This window comes from Stenella coeruleoalba (assembly GCF_951394435.1).
Source record: "Stenella coeruleoalba genome assembly, chromosome: 5".
NCBI lineage: Eukaryota > Metazoa > Chordata > Mammalia > Artiodactyla > Delphinidae > Stenella > Stenella coeruleoalba.
In genome coordinates this window covers 91974063-91988376 of record NC_137150.1, presented here as the reverse complement: position 1 = coordinate 91988376, position 14314 = coordinate 91974063, and the positions used below count along the sequence as shown (strand labels likewise).

General features: G+C 38.5%; 1 protein-coding gene across 2 annotated transcripts in view; it reads right to left on the bottom strand.

The window, feature by feature from the left end:
• Positions 1 to 8605, bottom strand: part of CBLB (Cbl proto-oncogene B) — a 214681-nt gene extending 206076 nt beyond the window's left edge. The window contains exons 1-2 of one of the 2 annotated variants that reach the window (XM_079921619.1): positions 8475 to 8605; positions 6970 to 7153 (exon numbers count right to left, since the gene is read on the bottom strand). In XM_079921619.1, coding sequence (XP_079777745.1) covers positions 6970 to 7137 — 168 coding nt within the window. In that variant the 5' untranslated portion in view covers positions 7138 to 7153; positions 8475 to 8605. Of the gene's footprint in view, positions 1 to 6969; positions 7154 to 7812; positions 8410 to 8474 lie in introns of those variants that run through there. The other variant, XM_079921620.1, reaches the window with a different exon arrangement.
• Between the last annotated feature and the right edge of the window lie 5709 nt (positions 8606 to 14314).

Below are 14314 nucleotides of genomic sequence, written 5' to 3'. Positions count from 1 at the left end.
AACAGGATGTCCATACCTATATTGAATAAACCTGTCTACATATGAATACAAAGCTTGGGAAAGAAACTTGATCATTTCAAATATAGGGGGTAAAGATCCTTTTGATTTACTTCTCTTGGAAAGAGGAAGATTCAAGCAGCGTGCTTGAATCTTCATACTATAAACATAGGCATCAGAACCAAACAAACCTGGGATCTAGCCCTGCCAGTTATTAGCTTTACAACCATGGGCCAGTTTCTTCTTCTGGAAACCATGAAAACTTCTAAAGATGTTACAAATTCTCAGAAGAGGAAATGTAAAGTGCTCTGCACAATACCTGACACATACTGGGCACTGGCAACTTTTTAGGATTTCTTCGCCTTCCATATTATACCACAACACGGCAAAATCCCTGCAGGTTTTGCAAAGATGTGAGAATTAGACCACGGGCACTGGCCGCCTTGTTGGAGATCATTAAGAGTTCTTTTATTTAGTTCCTAAAGTCTGTTATACTACCTGAAATCCTTAAAAAGTCTCCTGTTTTGTACAGAATAGGAGCAGATAAGGCTAATAAGCCCAGGTCTCTACTGATTTGGAATCAGTACATAGGTACTCAACTGATCTGGAATCATTTGAAAGGTAGAATACTTAAGAACTATTTTTTGTAATTCCTATTAGAAAACAGTGTGAGCTTAACAATTATTTAAATGTTAATATGTTAAAAAGCTAAAGATTTAGTGGATATTTTCAAAATGCTTCTTTAATTACTAGGAGAAAATCAGCACTTACAAATACATTTAAAAATATCTTAAATATATGCCCAAGCAGAGTAGATAAAAACAGCATCGTGGCATCATCTAAGTCACAGCATGTTTTTAAGGTGATCTTAATATAAAGGCTCAGGACTGATTTCCATTTCAATTTTTTACTTATTTATGCACTTCATTGCTATAAAACTAGTTTAAATATATATTGTTTATTCTATAATATATAATTTTAAAACATGATTTAGACATTACAAATGTTACAAGTTAAATCACTTCTTGACAACCCAACATAAAATTTAAAAATTCCCCAAAACTTCTCTGTACATTTCCTTACTTCCCTCTTATCTAAGTGGAAGTTTCAGTTATCTACCAAGGATTACCCTTCTACTTGTTCTTAGCCTCTCCTTCTCACATTGTAATCCAGGATGCCACTTCATCAATTATTTCTTCTTCCCTTACATCTTAAATCACTCCCTACCTACATTCCTTCCCCTAAATCCGTGAACTTCTCCAATAGCACCTACACACAAAGTTATGCTCTGCTCAAACCCTCAAGCTATCTATCAGAACTTTCTTTCTTTACACTAGTAGTCCCAGTTCTAGAACAATTTTTAAATAATCCACATACTCGTTTTCATCTAGCTGTCACATAAGCAAAACTACACTGAAAGATCAACAATGGACTCGACTCAAGACATTCAATGACTTCTTGAACTTTCATTCGGCTTGGTTTTCTCCATTTGAACTTGGTTTTCTCAGACTTTGAAACTAGATCCTCATTAAAGCTATCTCTACTCAGGAAATCAGTATGCTCTCATTCTTTTCCTATCTGTCTCATCACTGTTCTTTGCAGGATTCCCTTTCCTTCACTGCCATCTAATTATAGATACACACCCGATACAGCCGAGAATTCCAATCTCTAACTTTTTCTCCACCTCTCACCTTCTATTCTGCCCTCCAACTCTCTTGTTGTTCTATAGCTTGAAATGCTGCTTCTATGGGCATATCTACCAAACATATGTCTCTAGTTTCAACTTCTCTCTTTAACTGCACATTCAATTTTCTGACTTCAAAATGGATTTCACTCTGGCAAGTCAAACTCGACATGGCCAAAACACAAACTTCTCATGCACCAGCCCCCAAGCTTCCTCTTTTTCTTCCTATGTACCTTATCTCATTAAGGGCATCACTGCCTTTATAGTCAACTAAGCTGAAAACCTCAAGAATCACTTTCACTTCAACTTCTTGTTCCTCCTCTATCTCTGAAGGGTCACCAGGACCTTAGATTTTACTCCAAAATGCCTCCCACGTTTGAACCAACACTTGCTTAATCTACTGTCAATTCTCTAGCTCAGCCCTTCATTATTTCTTGCCCAGTCTGTTTTAATTCCTCTTGATCATTATTCCTACTTTTAAGGGTTTCTTTTTGTCTCTTAATTCATCCTTTCTAGAGTCAAGACAGTAATTTATCACAGCATAGCCTTGACTTTCTCTCACTCTGCTCAAACATCTCAGTGTTTCTCGGCCTACCAAATAAAGTCCAAATTCCTTGAAAAAACAGTCCAAGCCTCTTCATCTTTCTCCAACCTTCTTTCACTCAGCAATCTCCCTTTACTCATCATTCCTTCTGTCTGATGTGTCCTCACTTCACTGGAATCCAAAGCATCCTCTAAAAAATAGCTGGATAATACCTCCACTATGCTGCATTCTACACCAACTTTTCACCCCAGCAAGCAACACTCACATCTACCAGACGCTGTGTTACAGCACTTTATTTACACCGTATTACAGCACTTAACTACACCCTACAGGATAACATGGTTATCTATGATTCTCTATCTTTCCATACTTAGGACATGATAAATGAATGATGAAATAAATAGACAGCATAGAAAGCAGCTCTGAAAGAAAGTAAGAAGTTGATTCAAAATCTGAATGGTTAAAATTCTATAGGATTTAAAAGATAATAACTGATTAAGGCTTCTGCTAAATGTGTGCTCCACATCACACAGATAAAAAGCCAGGGAACTCTTAGGAGGATTCCTTTAACTCTTTTACTTTATCCAAAAGCTTTACCTAGAAGTGACAAGAGGCAAACTTTGGGATCACTCCATTTATCTAAGCACAAATCAGAATCTAACTCAGTAGTAAACAAAATAAGCCAGACACGTAATGTGTTACCATATCAAAGTCTACTAGGGCCCATGATTCTGCTAATATAGAACAACCTAACTAAGGAAAAAGAAATACGTGAAGAATAATTCAAATAAATGATATTCCCTGTTCCAAGGGCCCAAGGACAGTGATATTCTCAAACCGAACAAACATAAACAATAGGCATCCTAAACCTAAATGTTATTCCACATGCAATATTTTTCAGAGGTGTGAGTAATTCAACTCAGAAGAGAATACTTACTCTTATATTTTAATAGCTGCATATAATTTAAGCATTTTTGATTGACAAACTTTAAAATATATTATGGTTGAAGGGAAATTATAAAGATAGAGAATAAATTATATTCCAAGCTTGGCAAGTGTACTAAATGTACTGAGGGTTAAAAGCAGGAAAAGGCTGTTTGGTATCATCACTTTTTAAATGCTTTTAAAACTCTTTCGGTAATGTAATTTCAAATGAATGACAAGGACAGCAAGACAAAAACGTAGGCAGGTACTCAACTTGCTTTGCTCTTTAGCATCAATTAATTACTCTTTAGTTTCCTGAACATCTATGTACGCTCAGTACATTTAGTATCTATTAGATGGAAAACTGTTTCTTCCACTTTCCATCACCTGGCTAAGATGCTTGTGAAAACCATGCGCAGGAACCTCACATTAATAAATCATCATTCCTACCATACTGATTAGCAATCATTTCCTTACCCTCACCACAGCATTTCCAACAAGAGTACAGTAATGCTATTCCTGAAGGCAGTGGCCAGCAGAATCCAGACAGACAACGGTCTGAGCAGTGGCCAGAAAAACAAGACAGATGTTCTCGACTGCTCCCACTGTACTTTGTATAGGTCTGTATTACAGCCCCTTCCATACTACATGGCAATTATCCACTTACATGCCTGGCTCTGATGCTGGTCTCTGAGCTCCATGACAGGTCAAGGGCAGAGTTATATCTTGTATAGCTTTGCATCCCCAGGTAATAAGCACTTCATAGAAACACAGTAGGTCCTCAAGAAATGTTTAAGTGTTTAAGAACCTCCATCTCTGTAAGAGCTTTGTAACAGACTCCACATTTCAGGTGTATCTGAACCTTGCTGTGTATTCATGAGTAATAGTTCTGTCACTATATCAAACAGGCATCTACTGACCTGAAGAGTTTGGGGTCAGCTATTGACTTACACTGACATGTAGAACTAAAACCAGAAAATATGTCTAAATGAGATGCTTTGGGATATGCTACTATTCTTTTTCTCAATAAATGCACTCTGCTAAGTCTGTGCCACTGATGTTTTCTTACAAAACACTTTACATCTTACAAGGAACACAGCTGAGCAATTACTCCCTCCCACTCTCAGTGACCTTGTATAGAAAGCCTGCCCTCTGAAAACATAACAATTAGTTGGAACTGGAATTTCAGTTGACTGTTTTAAATTCTAGAGGCCAGGGAATGGTGTAACTACACATTTCCCCTACAGTCTAAGACTGTTTCACTGCCCTGTGAGATGTTATTTTGCTTTATAAGTGGCTGAGACAACATACTGTACTTTTTTGTTTGTTTGTTTACAATTTTACACTTCTAAGATTTGACCTTGTTGCAGAGGCTTCATAAAGAAAAAATGCCAAATGCTTAACCTTGCCTTTTACGTAACTACCAGTTAGATTTGAAAGTTACTATTTTCCGTTATTCAGAAGCTAAACTCCCACTATTGCAGTTATTTTACAAAACAGGTAATGTGTCAAGGGATTCACTTTTCGACTAATAATAAAGTTCCTGATGTAATCACCAGGACAGTGTTGATATCATGAACCACTTCCTTCAACACTGACAAGGAAGGAAAGACAAACACATGTGGGTGATCCTTCTGCATTACACAATTAAATAAAATAGACTTTCCAAATAGTAATTATCAATGCTTTTTTATTACTGTGAGATAGAGTAGCGATAAACATACTGAACTCTTTTAAAATGATTTATATGGTTTCCCTCCACAAAGCCCACGAATGCATTCATAAATGAACACAACAATTTTCAGCCTTGACAAATAATGAAGACAAATAGGGAAAGCCACACAATGCACCTCTGGCCAACACTGATACCCGCATTCCACTAAGTAGAGACTTTAGGTAGTAGATTTCCTCGTGAGTCAAGTTTCTCAGTTGGAGAGGCTAAACACAAACCCACAAAAGGGTTAACAAAACAAACAATGGCAGAAGCTTAACTATCAAACAACCATCTATTTTACCATAACCCATGGTGAAATAATTAAAAGAGGAGAAAACTTAGGTTAACAATCGGTTACAGACCAAAATTACACACACATTTTTTAATGTTTCAAAAATAATGACTCTATATTACCTACAGTTTACCACTTCTTATATAAATCTTTTTCATTTGATGTTCTAACATTTACTCACAATTGTACAAATTCTGACAACTCAAAGGGGTGGGGAGAGAGGAGCAGCTCCCTGGTAGAATCTGACCCATTTCTGCCCACTCGTATAACAGATAAGTTAAAGAAAAACCTTGAATCTCCTCTTATGCCCAACTAATGGTTCAGGCATGAGAGTGACCTTAAATTGCTTACTCCTTAGAAAAGCAAAGACAGCTAGTATTGTGCCTGTCAAATATATACAATTTTTCCAACTGCATGCCCCTCATTCTTAAGTATCCAATGTTAAAATCAAAACCTGACCTCAAGCAGCAAGTTGCAATGTTCTGACACTATGACATCATTCTGTCTGGAGCACTTTAATATCACAATTTGAATAAATTGGCAGAAGCTTAAATAGGTCACACTGAATCCTAAAACTAAGGATATTTATCTAACAAAAATATTCTGGCTCTGCCTTTAGCATCACCAGCCATATAATGCCAGGTCTATTGTTCATCTACCCATCTGTGCTTCTCATAAGGAGAAATGAAAATAAAGTAAGTCTTATCCCCTTCCTGTATTGTTAATACCACTGACAGTGGCTTTTTGCGGCAAATATTTGAACACTGTTACGAACCAAAGTCAAGTTGACTGCTACCATATGACTTTGTGAAGGCTTTAGCACACACCTACAAAGAAATATTTTTTTTAAACCTCCATTTCTGCAGTTATAAAGACATCAAGAGCCCTGCATCAACTAACTTTATAATTAGTCCCAAATATGTATGAAATAAAACCATAAGGTGCTACAAACATTTACCAATATATAGGGTACAGTACTACTGCTTCAAGAGCAAAACTATTAATTTTGCACAGCAGCAAGCTACAACTTAATTACATTTATTTCATAATCCTACTTGGTAAAATAGGACACAGCTACAGTTTTCTCCATAGACCCTTGTGAAGTATTCAGGTTGCCTAGACTTCTCTGGGCACTGACAGCCAGCATTATTTCTTCTTGTAACATTGTAGTTCATCTGAAAGCAACATGCAGAAACCACAGAAGTTTCTGATACTCTCAGTCCCACCACCTCCATCATAAATTTTCCTTTCATAATAAACAATGTGCAATCAAAAAGGTTTCCTGTTTCAAAATGGAATAGATGAAAGAAACTGTAACTCTTTCATTAACAACAGCAAAAAAGTTCCTCAATGAAGATGAATTCTCAAAGATGAAAATGGAAACTCTCAAACACTGCTTCCTCACTTAAGGACTAATCTGGTTCTTTCCCCAGTTATCATTCTCAGCAGAGTGTATACACTCTTTTGTTATCTAACAGCAAGACAACCTTACATAAAATGTAACAAACACATCCAAACTATTCTATGCCATGCACCAACAAAGAGCAGCCAACAGTAAAAACTTTGCATGTCTGAGTCATGTAGAGGAACTTTGAACCTTGAAGAGTAGGACAAAAGGTAAAAAAACAAATCTTAGCTCTGAACCCAACTTTTCTAAACACCCAGAGCAGATACAAGAAAGATGGTCAATCCAAAGCAAAAGATTGTTGCTACAACAATAATTATTATTAAGTAACAGTACAAATAAAACTGGAGAAACCAGCCACATCCAGGGTCAACCCTGCTGTGTACAGACATGGTCAGACAAAACTTACCACTTTGTCCATGAGTTTCCAAGTTTTCTCCACAGTCCTGCGATCTGCTGCTGCTTGCTTAGGGGGTCCAACTGCATCTTGAATAGCATCAATAATACCCAAAATTCGTCCTTTTCGGGGGTTTCCTCCTCGACCACCAGGGTTTCTGCCATTCATAGAATTTGCCATCTGGAATCTTAGTTCTCTGAAAGGGAAATTAAAAAAAAAAAAAAGTTAGTTGGTCATGAAAATATTTACCCAACAGAAAACAGGTTAACTTGTACACACTACATACTCCTCCATCAGTGAGAACAAAATCCAGGGCCCCAGATTCAACTTTTCAATAGCGTGTGAATTTACACTCTCAATCTTTACACACAGCAAACAGGTTAAGTAGCAATGACCTTAGATTTGTTTTTGGAACACTAAGAGTTAAAGATGCAAGTAATGAAGGCTTGATTAATACCAAACAATAAAAACTTATATAGATTTCCTCCAACTAGATAAGAACACACTGTTCTGTTTTTCCCCTCCCTGCCTTAATCCCAATTCAAAAGACTAGAACTGAAGCCCCCAGAAAATATTTTGGGAGCCTCCCTCAAAAACCGCACTTTCACTCTGTTAGAATTCGTCAAGTTATATAAACGTAAAGATACTTCTACAGGAGCTTAAGGGGCACGTCTGCTGTCAACAAAGGCTTAGGACTTGGATTTTACCCGCTAAAACCACCAACTACGGACTCATGAACATGGACACACGAACACACAGTTCTTCAGCCAACGCGGTTGAGGAGTTGCGCCCAAGTTAAGAGCCATATAAACCAACATACAAATAACCCATTTTAAAAGAGAGTGAGAAACTGACAAGAGCGGGCACAGAAAAGAGGAGAGAGTTCACTTCTTTCGCTCCTCGCCTCTGGTCTCATCCAAGTGGGGTGGGGGTAAGGGGTCCAAAGCTTTGTTTCGGGACATCTGTGCCTCCTCCCGGCTCAGGCCCCTCCCCTGCCACTCTCGGATCACAGCTGGGGGAGGAAGGTGGACAGAGAAAGGACAAAGTATCGCCTCGTGCCTACAGCGCCCACAGCCCGGTCCGTCTCGGGCGCTCTGCGCTCGGCTCCCCGGGTTGCCTGCAATCCCAGCCGCCCGTCTCCCTTTACTCCCTCTTCCTCCCTCCCTGGCCCTGCCCAGGTCCGGTCTTTAAATACCCCTCTTCAAACTGTGACGGCGGCGGCGACAGCAGCTGGAAGCCGGGGCTGTCCCCTCTTCCTCTGTGGCCCGCGCCTGGCTGCCCCTGGGCCCCCAAGGCGGAAAGCAGCGTCGAGCCTCCCCCGCGCCCCCTTCGCTCCAGGCCTCTCGGCGCAGTAGCTGCCCAGAGACACGCGTGTGCGCGGGTCTGACTCTACGCGCACGAGCCCAGGGTGCGTGGGCAGCCCGGGCAGGGAGTGTGTAATTGCCGTGAAAACCCCGCTCCAGAGGAAGGAGTGACCCAGAGCACCGGCCATCGAGACAGGGAAACGCAACAATTACCGTCAAGACCAGTCCACGCCCGCTTTCCCCTCCCGCCCGACTCTCGGGGAGGCCGCGGGACGCTGCAGCAGCACTAGCCGGAGGGAAGAGACCACTCGCTGGCCACCCCACCCCTGTAGGATACACACACAGAGAGCCAGGGGCGGGGCGGGGCCGGGGGCGGGGCCGCGCGCGACGGGACCAATCCCGAGCACCCGTACCCTGCCCGACAGCGGGCGGTGCCAATGGGCGAGAGGCGCCCGTCCTCCTCGCACTACCACCCGGTCCACGTCTCCCACAGTACACAATGGCCCCAGAGGAAGGCCGGTTCGCCGCACGTCCTAAATGGAAAGGGATTCGGAGGGAAATGGCGGGACTGGACTCACCCGAGAACGAAAGTGGAAAAGGGAAAGGAAATGAAAGAAAGGATGCAAGGCACTAGGGAATTGACCAATAAGGAGTGGGCGGGTGGGCGTGAGCGTTGGGAACCGGAGCCAAAGCGGACTCCGGCTAAAAGGCGGGACTTCCTGCTTCGCTCACTTTCCTAGTCTTTTGTTTCATAGCAACAGAGTAGTGGTTGAGAGGGTGTTGCTTCTTTACTCTGGGCGGATCCGAGGCTGAAGAATTCATCTCCCTAGGGCTGCCAAACTCTTCTACCCAGGACAGCAGCCAAACAGGTCTAAGGCATGGCTTCTTGTTGACTGTCGAAAACAGAGCAGACACTCAGCCTCTAAGATGAAGTATAAGCCTTTCATAGAATAGACTAGACTAGGGTTGACACCTGATTGCCAATCAAAACTTCCTAAATTTCTGAGTGTGTTTCCCTTTTACTGTTAGTTTTAAAGAATTGCTGATCAAACATCAGGTTGATGAAAAAGTAAATAGTTGACACCGCTGGCCAAATTGTCTCTGCTAATCGTGCCAGGGCAGTGAAAGAACCAGACTATGTGGGTTGCTAATGTATACAATGTACCTTTTTATTTAGTGCAAGTTGTGTATAAATGACTGAAAAGGAAACAGCTTTTGTATTTTGTCAGTCACCTTTACTCTTGTGTCTGCCATTCTCTCCCAGCATTTGTAATCTCTCTGTGGCTCCATCCTTATGTCTTTAGAAACGTCCACATCTGGCTAATCTTAAAAGGAAAAAGCTGCTGTGCTGGGATCCTCCTTTCAGCAAGATCATATATTAAACAAATGCCTTCTATTTCTTTCTATTTAACTTCAGCCCCACCACAGGTGCTACTAACAATTGCTCTAGATTGTCATTCTTTGGAATTTTCTTTCCACCTCAGTTGGTAGTGTTGAATACACTTTACACCTTGGGCTTCTCAGGTGTTGTAATAGTTTGTATTCAAAAAATATTTCTTTTAATTCTTTCTCTAATCAGTTAACCCGATAAAATGTTTCTTAATGATTCTAACCACTTTCTACCTAAATAACCATTTTAGTACTGTGGTAATTACTGTCAAGGATCATGAGCTGTTATAAACATTCTTTACAGCCCTAAATTCAGGTGGTTAAGATTTTCATTTGATTAAAACAGGCAAAACGTGCTCTTTGCAACTAGTCAGGTGATAAAATGTGGTTCAGGAAGTAATTTTGTTTCTTTGCCATTTTTTCTATGCCAATAATTAAAGAGTAGGTCCTTGTTTTCACATTGCATTTATCTACATAAGTACTGGCCTCTCCATATCTCCCCCACCCATGCCTATCTCTTTTACTCATAGTAACAGTAGCTAAATTTACTAAAGGAAGACTGCAAAAGGAAAAAACTTATTGGTTCACCTTTTAAATAAATCCAAAAAGAATATATGTATAGAAGGTTTTTCAGCATGTAGGAAAAGAGTAGCTTAAGGAAAGATTACAACTAAGTACATTACTCATATTCATATCTAGATAAATGCAGAATAAGTAAAATACATGTTATAGCATGTGGCATTCCTTTGATGTTAGTTTTGCAACTGAAAGAGATGACTTAATGAAAAAATAGCACTGCCTATGGTATCAAGCATATCATATTGAAACAAATTACAAGTTTTGTGGGATATAGTTTTATATATATGTGTGTGTATATATATACATATATATATTAAACACATACACACACAACACACATACGTATATATATAATACCAAGAATTTACAGCTTCATTCTCCAGTAGCTATTTTATCAAAGCTATCTTGAATCCAAGTCAAGTTCTGGTGTAGTAGAGTTCCCATTTGAACCCTACTAGGATTCAGCATTTGCTTATGTCTGATGAACTGAGGGAGTAGTAGCCCTCCCTGCAAACTATTAACATGAGTTGATGTGTGTGGGAGAATAAATACCTGTTGGGATGAACCTTCATATCCCAGATGCTTCCAATGAAGACACAAGATATAAAACATAATAAAGGACTGCATGCTGAGGGCTATAAATAAAAGCACAAAGAAGTGTTTTCATAGGAGACTTTGTGATACTCAGAGCATAAGTAGTAGTACTTCAAGGTGACAGAGTTGGCTAGAGAAATACTCTCCTCATTTCTGCATAGAACAAGTCAATCTCCAACATGGTGCAGTTTAAGGTGAATGCAGTATCCTTCAGCAGCATGGTAATTTGTAACCTAGAGGGAACTTGGGTACGACACCTTTATAGGAGAGGAGTGTTCTCCTGGAAGATCCTGGCATGAGGGAGAATGGTGAGATTCCTAACAAAGAGCTTTCCAACCACCATAACAGCCAGTAAGTGAATAATATAAACAAACTGATTATAAGTTTATGTAAGACCCCTCCCTTAGGACTCCCAGAACAAACTGGGAGACTTTGTGGCAGGGGTACTGAGAGATTTTGTAATGGCAGATATGAACGATTGTCATCTGAGCATTAATATTAGACCTTAATATATGTAGTCACAGGCTGGTGCCATTTGAGAAAATGCAGATTAGAGTCCTGTCTTTAAACACAGGAAAATTTTTTTGAAAAGAAGACACCTATTTGGGCAAATATTTATACTTTTTTCATTCAGTTCAATTTTTCTTCTTTTCTTTTTTCTACTTTCTCCAAATTCACAGGTGACCCATGTGATATTAGACTAGTTGACTAAATAACAAAACCTTCCTGTAACTTACTTGATCTTTAAATAGCCACTCAAAAAATATTTGTTGAATGAATGAATTGACTGTTTGAGGATATTGTATAGGAAGTATAAGGTTGTCCCTGTTTCTGTGCAATGGAGTGTCCACTTTATTCACAATTTCAAGCAAGATGTTACTTTTCCTACCAGGTAGATTTACAATGCCCCTCTAACTCAAAATCAGAATGACACAACGCAAAACACTCATCTCCCAGGGAGACTGTGGACACAAATTCACAGGTTAGAGATAAATAAGTGGATTATTACCTAGTCATATTGGGATATAACAAGTCATCCCTTATTAAGGGTAATAGATTTCCATCTTTCCTTAACAACACATACCAATAGCTAGCAGTGAGGTATGCTGATCTATGGGTTCACCAGATAGAACCAGAATCTAAGTACTAGTTTGGGATCAACTGGAATTCTTGCTTAACAACAAAAGCAACAATAAATAACAATGCCTTAAACAAGATAGAATCTTATTTCTCTCACACGTAGAAAAAGTCTGAAAGTAGAAATTACAGGTAAGAATGGTGGCTCCACAATTTTTTAAGTCCTTTTTCAAAAACTTTTTTCAAAGAGTTCCTATCTTTCCTCTGTATCATCCCGGCTCCTTTTTTCTCACCCTCAGATCACCTTATGTTCCAAGACAGCTATTGGTGCTGCAGCTATCATCACTTATTTTCAGGTTAAAAGCTAAGAGGAAAGGTAGAAAGGTATTACAAACTTCTCCCTGAATCCATTTCCTTTAAGTAATTTTCAAAGAACTCCCACAAATATTTCTCTTAATAGCTCAAGGCCAGGACTCAGTCTCATGGTCAAACTTAGCTGCTAAAATATCTGGAAAGCAATGTGCTTTTTATTATAGGAAGCAATATAATCAGCTAAAAATTTGAGTTTTGTTTCTAAAGAGAAAGAGGTGAATAGATCTTTGGCAAGAAACCAGCCAATACTATCACAAAGGTCTTGTTCAAGAATTAAACTTATGATTAATAAATCAGTCCTTGAAACAAAAACTAGAGATTGCAGGTGGTATGAGATAACAAAAATTTGAAATACCAGATACCAGATAATATATATGTGTTTTAATTTATTTATTTATATATGAGATATTTATATATATGAGTTACATATATGTGTGTGTGTATATATATATATATATACACACACACACACACACACACACACACACACACACACACCCCTATATATATATATTCCTTAGAAGAAACCAGCATCTGCTATTTGCTATTACTGGACACAAATATCATTAAAGTTTATTATATGTAAATAAACATAGTAAATTCTCATTACAACATGTGAGTCCAGTAATCCTGAACGATTTCAATATCACAGAGTGCAGAATGAGCAAAATTAAGTAAGCAGCTTCCTTAATACATTTCTATCCTAAAGTTTATATCAGATTAAATAGTTGCATATTTGGAAAAAATAACATCTGCAAAATCACTTCCTTGTGATTTTCTTTCCCAGGCTATTGATTCTCAGATTAATTATTTTCCAGACTGTGATTTATTTGGCAGTTATTCTTTGTAATAAAATGGGTTTATACCAAAGTGTTAAATATAGCTACTTTAAAACTTGGCATAAACCTACTACTTTGTCTCAGTTCTGTATTCTTTTGTACCCCCGTTGCATTCTTTTTATTTCACAGTACATTTTGCATGTTCCCTAACATGCCTTGATTCAGAAATATATTGATAATTTTCTTTTCCCTCAAGAGTTTGTGTGAAGAATGTAAAATGTGATAGAATCTGTCACAATAATTTATCTATAGTCCCTACATATTTTGATTTATGCCACATTAATACAACATTAAATTTTTATTTTTCAGTTAAGCAAAATGTAAATTCAGAATTTCAAGGCTGAAGGGCATCTCATTACTGATCACATCACTCAGTTTGGCAGATCTGGAAACTGAAAATTTATTCAAGGTGATTGGACCCTAAAAACATATAGACAATAAACTCAAATTCACAGGAGATTAATGTGTAGTATAAAAACCATGTAATTAGACGAGAAATATAACTGCTAATGAGACCAGTATTAATATAGACCAGTTATATATTCATTTTTCTTCTCAAGAAGCCAAATTAAGACCAGAAAGTTCCAAAATGAATGTATAAATCAGAAGCAAATTACCTGCAGGAGTAAGTCTAATAATGTCAATAAAGATCTAATATATTCTAGACCTACAGAAGGTCTTCTCTACTGGTTTCACAGTTTCCCATTCTCAAGGTACAGTAATTATCCTTTTCTCTTGATTGTTTCAGGACACAACATTTATTAGTATCCATTTTTATTTTACCAGCTATGACGTCTAACTGCTCATTCACTCATTTATTCAACAAACCTTTTCTGAGCATCTAATATATGCCAAGCATTATGCTAGACACCAGAGAGTACAAAGATGACCAAGCACCAGTCATTGTTTCCAAAAAGAGAGCAGGCATATAAAAGATCATTATAAACTTAAGTGGTAAAAACAGTAATTTCTTTAGGCAGAAATCATTATGAGAAACTGAGGAAAGGCACTTAACCCAGCTTGGAAAAAGTGATTACAAAGCCAAGACTTATGAAATGAATAGGATTAACAGTTAAACACGAAAGGGTCATTCTAGTCAGAGGTGACCTCATGAGCAGGGGCACAAAAGAAAGAAAACAAATATGTATGTACAGGGAATAAGTGGGTCCATTTTGTGGGAAGAAGAGAAAGGTAAATAAAAGG